Source organism: Pollachius pollachius (genome assembly GCF_949987615.1).
Source record: "Pollachius pollachius genome assembly, chromosome: 14".
Taxonomy (NCBI): Eukaryota; Metazoa; Chordata; class Actinopteri; order Gadiformes; family Gadidae; genus Pollachius; species Pollachius pollachius.
Window position 1 is genome coordinate 18,608,666 of NC_136947.1, and position 12,480 is coordinate 18,621,145.

Consider the following 12,480-nt stretch of genomic DNA (forward strand, 5'->3'; position numbering starts at 1 on the left):
TAACTGGTGGGGACGCGTCCCCGGCGTAATCGACGCCTATGCATATAATATGTGAGGTTCTCAGTCTTCACAGCTGAAGTTTATGACCATAAGTGAAAAATAATTACATATATAGGGCAGAGTGGGGTAAGTTGACCCGCCCCCTGTATTCAGGCAACTGTACATATTTGTTGTCATTTGACCATCAATTCAATAAGCACCCACAATTTATTTTTGTTTTGAAGAGAAGCACATGGTAAAGTTGCAAGTATGTTGTTGTTTTTTACAATAAACATTTTTTTGCTTGTACAAATATGTTAACATATCAGCTAGAATGACTGCCATGTCTAAGCAAATGTATCCACGGAAAAAATATGTGTCATACATGTTGGTGATTTGCAAAGGTATAAAATCATGGGAATAATTTAGCTAAAGAATAGCCTGAATTCTTAAACTAGGCAGTTTTTTCCAAAATCGTGGCTGTGGAACAAAGTGAGCCACACGCTGTTGGGTAAATTTAGCCAGTTGTTCAACTTAACCCACCATGATGCACTAAAGTTAAGTTAAGTCTCTAAAGTATAAAGTGGTATTTCAATTTATTATTACACAACTGATTTGGTTTTGCCGTTTTTAAACATTGTAGAAAAGCTGCATGCCAAGAATGAGAAAGAAAGGAGTGCAGCCACTGATAATCAGGTTTTATTGTGTTTAAAGTTACCTTAAGCAAATATATTAGATTATTTGGTAAAGGAAATTCAACTTGAAAAAGGACATTTGTCAATTTACCCCCAGATGGCTCAATGCTGGGGCAAGTGGAGGCACAACACCACTTTTTTGGTGTCATATTTTCACAGACCTAAGTCATAGATGCATTGTTATCCTTTTGATTTACAGGGGACATCCTGAAATAAAAGTAGATGTTTTCATTTGACTTCTTTCTTTCCTTGCATAGAGGACAACATGAGTAAAAAATGTCTCATCTTACCCTACTCTCCCCAATATATAGTATATACATATATATACTTTTCTTTCTTTCTTTTTGTAATGATCTATAAAATACAAAATCTATATACCCTAACTCGAATAATAATAATCATCATAATAATATTATCCATATTCCATTATGATTTTTTGTTCCGAACTTTGATGTTATTTCCCCGTGTTTCGTAATGTATCTTTAAACCTTAAAGGATACACTGTGTGCCAGAATGTAAACTGCGTGTTTTTTTTTACACCTGCAAAGATTATGGTCACGTGACTCGCGCACAGCTGAGGGATGTTGCGCGAGGCTTGGCCGTTGCTAAAAAGCTAGCTAGGCTTGTTCTCAACATCCCGAGATAGATCATCCGATATTTACCACAGACACGAAAACAGAAACCCAGCGAGTTATACCATAAGCCATGGGGAGGATACCTTACACGAGTTCCAGCGACAGAAATGCAGTTTTGCAAGACGTCCATGTAATTTCCAGTAGCTAGGCTAGCGCTAGCCGTGCTGTTTATAAGACGGTAACGGTACTCAGAGGGCCGAGGCCAGGCAACGCAGGCCGACGTGGTAAGTGTCTGCTCTTTTAATGCGGGAAGAGCTTTCCCCAATTATTTGAAACGTAACTACATTTTTTGTCAGATGCCATTGTTTGTGGACTTCTGTTTCCCCCCAGAAATGTACCGTTTCTCAGGAGTTGTTGTGGGCGTCATCAATCACCAAGCAGTAGGAGATTTGAATTGAGCCTTGAGAGTAGCTTCCTTTAAAGGAGTGACCGCTGATCAGTAATGATCTGCGGTCATAGTTACATTTCTGACCTTTAGTAAGACCCTGTCTCACTTGACTGGCAGTATGCACCTTTATTACTCCTGTAACGTGAGGCTACTGAGAAGGGGCGTTACAATGGACACCCTCATCGGCTATCATAATATCCAATTGTTTTGCACTACTGTATAACATGATAGTAGTTAACGATCTTGATGTGTAGATCCAGGTATGGAGCTCACCCAAGGGCCAACACATTAAAACATGTGTCCCTATGACCCCATGGAGCATCACCTCAGTGTTTTCTTTTTTAGTTTCTCAGAAAGCTATGCTTGTCTGGACCTGACTGTATGTAACCCTACAATACAGCCCTGCTATGTCACACATAGTAAGCTTTGTTTATCGTTTTGTTTTTTTTAAACAAATATCTTAACTCATAACATTTTATTTACATTTTATTTAGAAGTCAAACGTTCAGGACAACAAACTAACATTTGGTGAATTAAAAATGTTGGACATGGATAAACAAAGTAACTTGGAATTGTCTCTTCATGAGGAGGGAGGAGGATGTTTGTAAAAGTATCAAGACAGACTAAGGCCTTCTCTGTCATCTGAGTTGAAGCACAATACCGGCCTGGTAAAGCCAGGAGTAACCGTCTCTCCTGGCTTCACCAAAACATCACTTACCAATATCCTTTGTCATGATTACTTCCTTGTAACGATTAGATCGCTTACCTGTCATGAATGTAAACAACGGCAATATAGCTCATTTTTGTTATGAGACATTTTGTGAACTACTTCTGGCGATTCATTATTTTATGAACAAATTCCAATGCACATGGATTTCCAAAGTTCTAAAGGGCTATTGTTTACAAAGGTGGATGATATTGTAAACAGATGTATAGTGTAAACAGCAGAGACGGTAGCGATGGTTTGATCACCCAGACCAGTATTGTAAAATCTTTAACTCTCCTGTTGCTCATACCATTCTCCTGTGGTTCCTCTTCCACCTCAGAGCCATGTCTTCCCCTGGCTGCTGCCACCTACCTGGCTCCCTGTGTGACTACTCTGGAGGCAGCGAGGCGGACTCCTCCAAGGACTCAATGGAGCAGTCTGACTCCACCTCGCAGGCCCAGTACGTTGCCAAGGTTACGGCTAAAGATGGCCGACCACTCTCGACCATCGTCAAAGCCGTCAGCCTGCAGAGGTAAGACGAAGCAATGTCTGGAATGGAATGTGCCGGGGCGTCGCATTAAAATCACATGGCCCTCTGCATCGATGCCTTCATTGTCCGGAGCGAACATCTCTCTGTGTTGCGTTGTCGTCGCTCAATGCGTTCTAATGTGTTGTGCGTTGCTGCTGGTTTCCCCTCCACAGTGACCTAGGAATGTGTCGCATTTGCCACGAAGGGGCAAGTGGGGAGACACTGCTCTCCCCCTGTGACTGCACGGGAACCCTGGGTAAAGTGCACAAGAGCTGCCTGGAGAAGTGGCTGTCCTCCTCCAACACCAGCTACTGCGAGCTCTGCCACACCGAGTTCACCACCGAGCGGAGGCCACAGCCCCTCACGCAGGTCAGCCGTGGTGGCGCGGGAAACGCTGCCCCTGGGGCTCGGTTTGGTTCAAAGACCAATCAAAGGATCAAATTAATTCCGTTATAATTATTATAACGCAATAACATTTGAATGCTTTGTGAGCATAGAATAGAGCATTTTGACATTGGTTGAATTGACAGCAATGTGGTGATAATATTCCTTCAGGTTCTTATGATAATATCTTTAGATGACGATGTAGTTGGTTTGTATATAGCTGAACTGAAAGATCAGGCCAATTTATGAGGACTCCTTGCTGCAGCACATTGGGCCATGGGGGTCAGAGAGTTATTGAGGTCATCACATTATAGCCAACTCCATTTTGAAATTAAATGCAATTTGCCATCCAACAGTCCCTAAGACGATGACATAAATACTAGCTCAATGGTCAGCAAAATGTCTCACAATTGTGCTCATTTGACACCATCTAATGTCATAGATGAAAGCTAGGTTTTAAGCACCACAGTAGCAGGATAGTGTAGGTGTTAGGATGTTGTGCTCCCTGACTGAATATTAAAAGGACTCGATAGGGAAATGATCACAATGTACTATGTGTACTCACAAAATACCGACCACAACAGCGTCAGTGAGTTATGTGTCCCCGTCTCTGCTCATCCTCAGTGGCTGAAGGACCCGGGCCCTCGCAGCGAGAAGCGCACACTGCTGTGTGACATGGCCTGTTTCCTGCTCATCACGCCGCTGGCCGCCATCTCTGGCTGGCTGTGTCTCCGGGGGGCCCAGGACCACCTGCAGCTGAAGAGCAGGCTGGAGGCCGTGGGGCTCATCGCCTTAACTATTGCCCTCTTCACCATCTACATCCTCTGGACGTTGGTACGTGGTGCAGCACTAGCCGCAGCACTAGCCGCAGCACTAGCCGCAGCACTAGCCGCAGCACTAGCCGCAGCACTAGCCGCAGCACTAGCCGCAGCACTAGCCGCAGCACTAGCGGCAGCACTAGCCGCAGCACTAGCCGCAGCACTAGCGGCAGCACTAGCCGCAGCACTAGTCCTAGCATTGTCCTGCATGTGTGGGCTGCACTATTATGAAAAAAATGAAACTTGCTATTAGTCGACCCAATAGCATGATTTAAATTATGCACTGAAGAAATTATAAAAAAAATTGAATAATATAAACACTATTTATTAAAGTTTGAACCGTTGGGAATTGGATTTTAAAGTTATCAGATTTACTCATAATTTTATATTTATTCATGTTTCTTTGAAAACTTGAATCGTGACCTTGCACAATTAGCTAAGTACAGAGGCCAAAACCTTGGATTTATATTCGTAAGCATGAATGGCCCTAGTCGTCCATCATCTAAAATCAATCATTTCTAAACCCAGTTTTTCCCCTCCCCACCGCCTCCCCTCCAGGTGTCGTTCCGCTATCACTGTCAGTTGTACTCTGAGTGGAGGCGGACCAATCAGAAGGTGCGTCTGCTCATGCCCGACACCAAAGGTGCGCATGCCACCCAGCATTCATTGCCCACCAAGTCCACCAAGAAAACCACGGACGAGACCATCGTATGAGCCAAGCAGAGGCACGAAAGGACCACTGGGGGGGCATGGCACCCTCTGAAACATTTTGAAAGAGTCACACCAGGAATAAAGGTTTGCACTTATCTCGGGCGGCCGCCAACGTATGGGAGTTATTCTCTCCTGACTATCGCTTTTGTTGTGAAGCACTTGATGTTACTCAACAAGGACAGACACGGGAGACCCTCTCGCTCCGGAGGGGAGAGCTGTCACACACATCAGGCATCGCTCGGAGGCTGCTGGAGGGGGGGACACTGAAGACGAGCGCACACTGGAGGAACCGGGCCGACCATGTGGCTTTGACCAGAGCTGAACAACTATTATAGGACACACAAGCTTATGTAGCGGGATATAATTGATTTAGCATGCTACTACAGTATACCTAAAGCATACTCACTACCTACATATCCCCTGACTCCCTCACTATGTATTAAATAGAACTTCAACAACCAGCAGCCAATAGCCTGCCTGAAGACTAATTGTTGAACAAACACACAATAATTGACAAAGTCAATTCATGCTATCTGTGAATATTCTTTCTAAAGAAATATGGTCCTCTGATTACAATCGTTGTCTATAACCTCAGCCCTGTTTTAATGGTCTGGGCAGAGTGGCACTGTAGAGAATAACCTCCTATCTCCTACCCAGACCATTAAAATAACTCATTGAAGCTCAAAAAACAGGTTGCTTATAGTATAATCAATATATCTGTTAAAACTGTATTGTGGTATTTAATTGAAGTTTCAGAAAATTCAGATTGGCTGGAGATTCTGCTTTGTCTTATGAAGGACACTAGGTACCATCTTGACCCACTTGTATATGCACCATTATCGGGACTGCGTGGCAAACAAACAGAACTGTACAAGATGAACAGTCATACAGTTTAAAACATAAGAGAATGTGTGTGTGTGAATGTAGCGACGTGCAACCCTTAACCCTCTACAGTACCACTGTTCTCACTGCACCCAGGCGCGGGGACCGTGGCCCAGCTGGGAAGAAGAGAGGAGAAATGTATCATGTTTTTTGAGATGTCAGTTACAGTGCAGAGTATGCTAATTCAAATGCTATTTAAGTTTAGTCTTCCTGCTGCACTCCCTTGAGGGAACATGTGTTGGGTGATCGTGCAATAAAATGTAAAGGATTTCCGGACTTGTTGTATGGTTCTTATGAGTGGTATCTTTGTATTCATAACCGTCAACCCATGGTTCTTCCATTCATATCCCAGGTAAGTATTTGCATTCATTTTCGATAACTTTTTTTTATTATAATGGTTGCTTAATCTGTTTTGCTAAAGTAAGATTTGACTGAACTTGGTCTGACAAGGCTCAACTGCTACCAGGTGTGGTCTGGTATGCGCGGGCCAGGTTAGCTGTTCCTTATCGTCGGGGTGTCACTACTTTTTCGTCGATTATAATGCAGTAGACAAGAAAAAGAAGGTCTGTATTCTGTCGACCATGGACCACCCTCGGCTACTGCGTCAAGCCTCGGTACCCCTAGAGTGTGTGCCCAGGGGTCTGAGGGATCAGAACCATGGAGAGCACCCCTAACATCTTCATTAAATACTTCATGAGATGCTCTAGATAGAGATGCTTTCATCTGAAGCCAATGACAGGTGAAGACATGTAAAGAACACTATTGAATCAACAACAGATAAGACTGCAAATTCACTAAAGGAAATGAATAGGTTAGTAGTTTGTGTATTATTTAATAGTATTTTAGTGCTTATGAGTTGGTGCTAATTCAACAATCAATATTATAGATCTACACAATAGCACTGCAACAATCCTATTATACCTCCGGAGGCATCCGGAGGTAGAATAGGAATGCCGGCTCATCAATACTACAGTGTGCAGATAAAGCTTTAAGGATATTTTCAAATTAATATATATTTGTCCTTTGAATGGGTTTCTAGTTTGGACTGGCATTTCTATGTTGAACTTATATAGCTAGGAGTGTGGTATTTTGTGTTGTGTCTGAGAGGTTCATGGAAAAGAATAACAGCTTATTGCCTCAAAGTAGTCCACTCCACTTCATCCCATCTAACCCATCACCTGCCCCAGCTGTCCATTGCCTGAATTATCTAGAAATACTGCCATCTAGTGGTTTTTATCTCTCTCTACAGCCCCTGTCAAAGGGATAGGCTTATAAATGTACATCATATTTTATCCTTGTTCTCTATCTTATCATTACTCGTCAGGAACAGCTGGGGTGTTGTTAGAAAACACGTCGGATAAGTCAGCATCTTAATATTGTAAAATTTAATTTCATGGCATTAATATAATGTATGTGAGCAGATAAGCTATAATTTTAAAAATAAAGAAATAAAGAAAAGAAGAATATATTTTACACTAATTGAAGTAAGCTTTAGCAGCGTAACGACCAATTTTGAGATGATGGACTGGACAAGAGAGGGCGAAACCAGGACTGCTGGTACCACTGACACAGGACCCAAGCTCATTCACGCATGACATCACATGCCGGTCCCTGAGCTTGAGCAATGAGGAGCAGCCCCACAGGGCCGAGGCGGGGTAGTGTTGTAGGGGGAGAGGGGCTCAGGCGACACTACACCGCTAAGGCTATCACAGTTTATACATCGTGGCAACCCATAGCAGTACCATCAATCGTGTTTCGGGACAATAGCCAATGTAGCCAATCTGGGTGAGATTACCGTTGAAAATCTATTCAATTACATACTTTCTGGGATTGACGGCCCTATGCAGAGATCAGGCAGCACCGGCGTGCTCTGTGTGCTCTGTTAAGTGCACTTCCTCCGATCGTAGTAAACACTGGAGGTGCCCAGAGAGAAAGTAAATGCTCAACATAACTAACAAAAACGATTTTGAATGAGTAATCTCCCCAGGTGTGGTAGACCAGTTGCCGTGGGTTACAGGTTTTGACAGCACTGCAGTTTGCCCCCCCGCTGCCCATCGGTAGTGGGTGGAACACTGATATCCACCACATTGTTTCCGGGGGACTCATCGTGGGCGGACCGCTCGGCTATCTGCTTCTGTGATACGATGCGATAGATTTCTGTTCAAAAAAGACACGAAATGCAAATAGGGTAGTCAAAGTAATACTGTGTTGTTATACAGGATATTGATTGACATGGAGCATGAAATCAAATACGATAAGAACGAATTATTTCACATATTTAATAACAACAGATTAAATATGGGACTGGTTCTGAAGGTTATGTGTAATATACAGAAATTGTAAAAAGATCATTTTAAGTTAAATAACCTTATTTTTTAGAAATGATATCCCTTGGAATAAATATTATTTTTGAAATTGTCCCACAAATGACCAGATTATTCTTTATTTTGATGTTTCAAATGGTTGAAGACAACAAATCAAAACATAAACAGACGTATAGAACAATAAGACTTAACATCCAGACCAGGATGTTTGTATTCAACATTAAATAGCAGATATGGTTTAGCTTTTTTTTAAATTTATTTAAGGCAATCATCTAATTTCAGTTTCTCTTGAGCTTACCTGTTAGGATATTCTTGAAAGCTTCCTCAACATTTGTTGAGTCCAAGGCAGATGTTTCTATGAATGACAGATTGTTCTTTTCTGTGGAACAAAAAACAAAACAAAACAAAAGACAAAAAAGAATCAAGCCTTGGTAAGCCTGTGGTGCTTGTATGAATGTCAAAGTGGTCAATAGTGTTACCTCGACTGTCTATAATGTTAGCATTTCCACTACTCCTACTGTATGTGTATGTGTGTGTGTGTGTGTGTGTGTGTGTGTGTGTGTCTATATCTTTAAAGACATACATACACACCTATGACATTTTTTACACAATAGTGTGTTTTCTTATTTTCCAACTCTTTAATTGTTATGACTATCCAATACTTTTACTGCATCAATGAAGCCCCTCTGATGTGTTCCTGAGGCCCCGCCCCCCGGTACCTGCGAAGGCGCGGGCCTCGTCGGTGGGCACGGCCCGCAGGTGGCGCAGGTCGCTCTTGTTGCCCACCAGCATGATGACGATGTTGTTGTCGGCGTGGTCACGCAGCTCCTTCAGCCAGCGCTCCACGTTCTCGTAGGTCAGGTGCTTGGCGATATCGTACACCAGCAGGGCGCCCACCGCCCCCCGGTAGTACCTGGGGAGGGGACCGCAGGTCAGGTGGGGTGAGGTCCGGCCAATGAAAGGAGAGGGATTCAGACTGGTCCACCCGAGGCTGGGAGAAGGTCCTGATTTGGAGCGTTCCTCCGGTCAGTCGAAAAGCTATTTAGTTTCTCTTGCTTCCTATGAGTGTGCATAACAAGGAATTTAACAACGCATATGCAACACGTGCAACGGAGATGGTAAACCCTCTACCAGAAGTCCCTCCCAGTCTCTAGCCTCCCACCGCAAAACCTGGTGTGTGAATTTCACTCCCTCCAAAGGCTTGTCAATAACACCGATTTGAAGCACCCCAGGACGTCTGTCTTGGGATGAGAACGCCTGGTAACAAGGGTAGTTTAAAATCTGTCAGAGGACGGGTGGGCTATATCTCTCTATTCCCGAGATCTCGAGGTCTATGGTTGATAACTCGTGAACTCATGAATAAAATGCATCCACACACAGCTCTTGGGGATGATATTCAGCTTGCTCATAGTAGTTCTACTAATACTAAAATATCCAAAACACCACTCTATTCACAGAGATTTTTTTGGAATATTTATAACCAATGCCTCATTTGGTAGGCTGGTCAGGGTAAATCTAAAGTTATATTAGAATCAAATTCAATAAAAACAACCCTACCTATAAGTCTTCCACTAACTGTACTGTAGCAACATTCAATGTTTTAGTTCTGTTACCATGGTAGCACATGGTAGTAGAGGCTAATAAAAACACACAAGTTCTGATATGATATCTTTGTTCATAAGGATTCGTTATTAGGTCATTTATCAACAAAAAAACAGCAAACAATTCGTTCAGAAATGCAGATGTGTGACCGGTTACCTATGTTTGAGATTACACAATGATTACTTTAGTTCCCTGGATGTTAGTCAGGGCTCTGATTTGGGATTATCATTTTCCATTATTCATGTTTGATAGACCTTTTTAATAATCAATTCATCGTAACAACTTTAAGAATAATACATAATGAAAATACATTTATCCTCTCTTTTCAGCAGCTATTCATCATCTATCAGTACTAACTGGTTAGCCGACATTACACAGAGACACACAATATCACACACATATTCAATAATATATTAACACACATATTAAGTCATTCACACATATATTCATCCACGTATTCACCTATTCATTTACATTGTATGGGATATATTTCTTCAGATATTCACAAAAACATATTCATTCACATATTCACAGCGGAGCGACGTACCACCACAACATCTACATTTCCATGCGTATTTTTACTCACACATATTCATTCACATTTTTCAAACCCATTCATTCATAGGTCCTGTGTCCCACTGTGATGCGGGGGGAACTCACGCTGAGGTGATGGCCCTGTAGCGCTCCTGGCCGGCCGTGTCCCAGATCTGGGCCTTTATCGTCTTGCCGTCCACCTGGATGCTGCGCGTGGCGAACTCCACCCCGATGGTGCTCTTGCTCTCCAGGTTGAACTCGTTGCGTGTGAACCTGGAGAGAAGGTTGCTCTTCCCTACGCCCGAGTCCCCAATCAACACAACTGCAGAGGGAGACACCAGGAGAGGAAAAGGGGTGTTATAATAGAGCTGTTATACACACTATGGCGCCACACTTTGCATTCCTGTCAACTGAAGTGTGACTGTGATTCAGATATCGTTGATTTTTTTACTCTGAACTGTCCCTTCTTAAGCACTTTGCAATGCATCTTTGCATGAAGTTTGAATGCACTGTATGAATAAAGTTTGATTTGATTCCCAGTGTCAACTGCTACAACAACAGATACATGACAGAGATAATGATACTTTCTATCATATGCTACATGAGTACAATGCATGCGTTTGTTTTGATCGTGTTGGACGTAGATGCTCTCGGCTGATGAGTCACTGTAGAACTGGGGTTGAACTGGAGTGAACCCAGCAGATGAAGACTCTGAAGGCTGGTCTTCAGTAATAGCCCGGCGGGGTGCTGGTTGTGGTGAAGGCCCATTGTGCTCCTCTGCTCTCCAGAAAGGAAATGCAGCCCAACTGTTGTCTTCCCCCAACGGCCTCATGCCGCTGGGTTAGCTGCAGGAAGCTGATAACATGTTCCAACCAAAACCTGAATCAGCAGTTTCAGCCCTGTGTGGCCCTTCCTGCGTTCAGCCGGCGGGTACAAGAATGATGTGGATGGGGGAGAAAGAGAGGGAGAGAGGGGGAGAGAGAGAGAGAGAGAGAGAGAGAGAGAGAGAGAGAGAGAGAGAGAGAGAGAGAGAGAGAGAGAGAGAGAGAGGGAGAGAGAGAGAGAGAGAGAGAGATAGAGAGCGAGCTGGTGCCTCTGCAGATGTCCTATTCATCTCACAGAGGATACTTTGTTACATCTTAGACGGCCCTTTGGCTCTAAGGCCTGGGTTGTTAATGTGCCACCACAGGTGATGGCATGGCTAAAGAATAATAATAATAATAATAATAATAATAATAATAATAATAATAATAATAATAATAATAAATAACATGACATGAAATCAAAACATTAGATACAAACATGAAACTCAACCTTTCTTTCACTAGTATAGGCTATGTGATGAGGAATGTGAATATAGTTGTTCTTGCTCCCCTCTCTTCTATTCAAAATAAATTGATATATTACGGGGAATGTCATCACAGTATCGCCAATGGCTAGCATTCCTGTGTCATACAGAGGCTGATTAATTATATTGATCTATTGGAAAGGCTATGCATTCAACAGATCCAGGTTTTACACCGTGTGTGAATTTTTAAATGGCCAAACAGTTTACATGCAAACCAAAAGAGTACATCTGTTAAAGAGTTAGCTATTAGATTCAGTCAGTGTATGCCATATCAAGTTTTAAATGGTGTGAGGCATCCTACGTCTATAAATATAGCTGCGGTAGTTGTAATGTTACAATGATAGCATTATGTAGCAAAAAAAACACCAAAAGATCAGGGAATACATTGTCTCTTTGTTAAACACCCCTTAACACCTTTGATATAAATGTTACATTAATACATATTTTAGATTCATACATATTCGGGATAATGAAACAATAATAGATGTTACCAGCCAAGTAGATGTTCTGGAAATAGGGGGAATGCTGTCATCTTTGTATGTTGTTTTTACCTTTGAACAAGAAATCGTATTCATCGTCTCGGTTCCCCATTCTAGACGAGGCCGGTCCTCCACTTCTTGTCGGAAGAGGATATTTGAAGTGTGTGTGTATGAATTGTCGTTATATACAATAAAAAGGATAGAAATTGTGACAAGACTCTGCGCCAGTGTTGGCTGTCAAAGCAATCTGGCCGCAGGAAAGGAAAGCTCCTCAACTCTGCAGAAGGGGAGGAGCCCCTGCAGGTTCAATACCTTCCTCTAGGGGTCGCTAGCCCCTGCGGTGTCAATACCTTCCTCTAAGGGTCGCCAGCGACGCGTTCAGGGAACACCGATCAGCTGAACCACCAGTAAACGAACCACAGTCAATGACGTAAAGTTATGGGGGAAACTAGAGGCTAATAAAAGT

General features: G+C 42.8%; 2 protein-coding genes across 2 annotated transcripts; one reads left to right on the plus strand and one right to left on the minus strand.

Moving 5' to 3' along the window:
- Positions 1 to 1,263: 1,263 nt before the first annotated feature.
- LOC307086364 (E3 ubiquitin-protein ligase MARCHF2-like) lies at positions 1,264 to 5,995 on the plus strand. Its single transcript, XM_079751553.1, has 5 exons — positions 1,264 to 1,533; positions 2,744 to 2,935; positions 3,106 to 3,301; positions 3,941 to 4,150; positions 4,693 to 5,995. The coding sequence occupies exons 2-5, from the start codon at positions 2,748 to 2,750 to the stop codon at positions 4,846 to 4,848; spliced, it is 750 nt and encodes a 249-aa protein (XP_079607679.1). The 5' UTR covers positions 1,264 to 1,533; positions 2,744 to 2,747; the 3' UTR covers positions 4,849 to 5,995.
- Positions 5,996 to 7,095: 1,100 nt separating this feature from the next.
- rab11bb (RAB11B, member RAS oncogene family, b) lies at positions 7,096 to 12,251 on the minus strand. The gene is made up of 5 exons (XM_079751536.1): positions 12,087 to 12,251; positions 10,314 to 10,509; positions 8,771 to 8,964; positions 8,350 to 8,430; positions 7,096 to 7,884 (listed from the first exon to the last, which is right to left on the minus strand). Exons 1-5 carry the CDS (start codon positions 12,124 to 12,126, stop codon positions 7,739 to 7,741), a joined length of 657 nt encoding a protein of 218 aa, XP_079607662.1. The 5' UTR covers positions 12,127 to 12,251; the 3' UTR covers positions 7,096 to 7,738.
- Between the last annotated feature and the right edge of the window lie 229 nt (positions 12,252 to 12,480).

Bases quoted from the DNA above. Each gene is read 5' to 3' on its own strand.
- LOC307086364 (XM_079751553.1), top strand. From the start codon at position 2,748: ATGTCTTCCCCTGGCTGCTGCCACCTACCTGGCTCCCTGTGTGACTAC. The intron at 2,936-3,105 runs GTAAGACGAAGC...TCCCCTCCACAG, and splicing joins AAAGCCGTCAGCCTGCAGAG to TGACCTAGGAATGTGTCGCA. The intron at 4,151-4,692 runs GTACGTGGTGCA...CCTCCCCTCCAG, and splicing joins TCTACATCCTCTGGACGTTG to GTGTCGTTCCGCTATCACTG.
- rab11bb (XM_079751536.1), bottom strand. From the start codon at position 12,126: ATGGGGAACCGAGACGATGAATACGATTTCTTGTTCAAAG. The intron at 8,965-10,313 runs GTGAGTTCCCCC...TCCCCTCCCCAG, and splicing joins TACAGGGCCATCACCTCAGC to GTACTACCGGGGGGCGGTGG. The intron at 8,431-8,770 runs GTACCGGGGGGC...TTTGTTCCACAG, and splicing joins CGAGGCCCGCGCCTTCGCAG to AAAAGAACAATCTGTCATTC.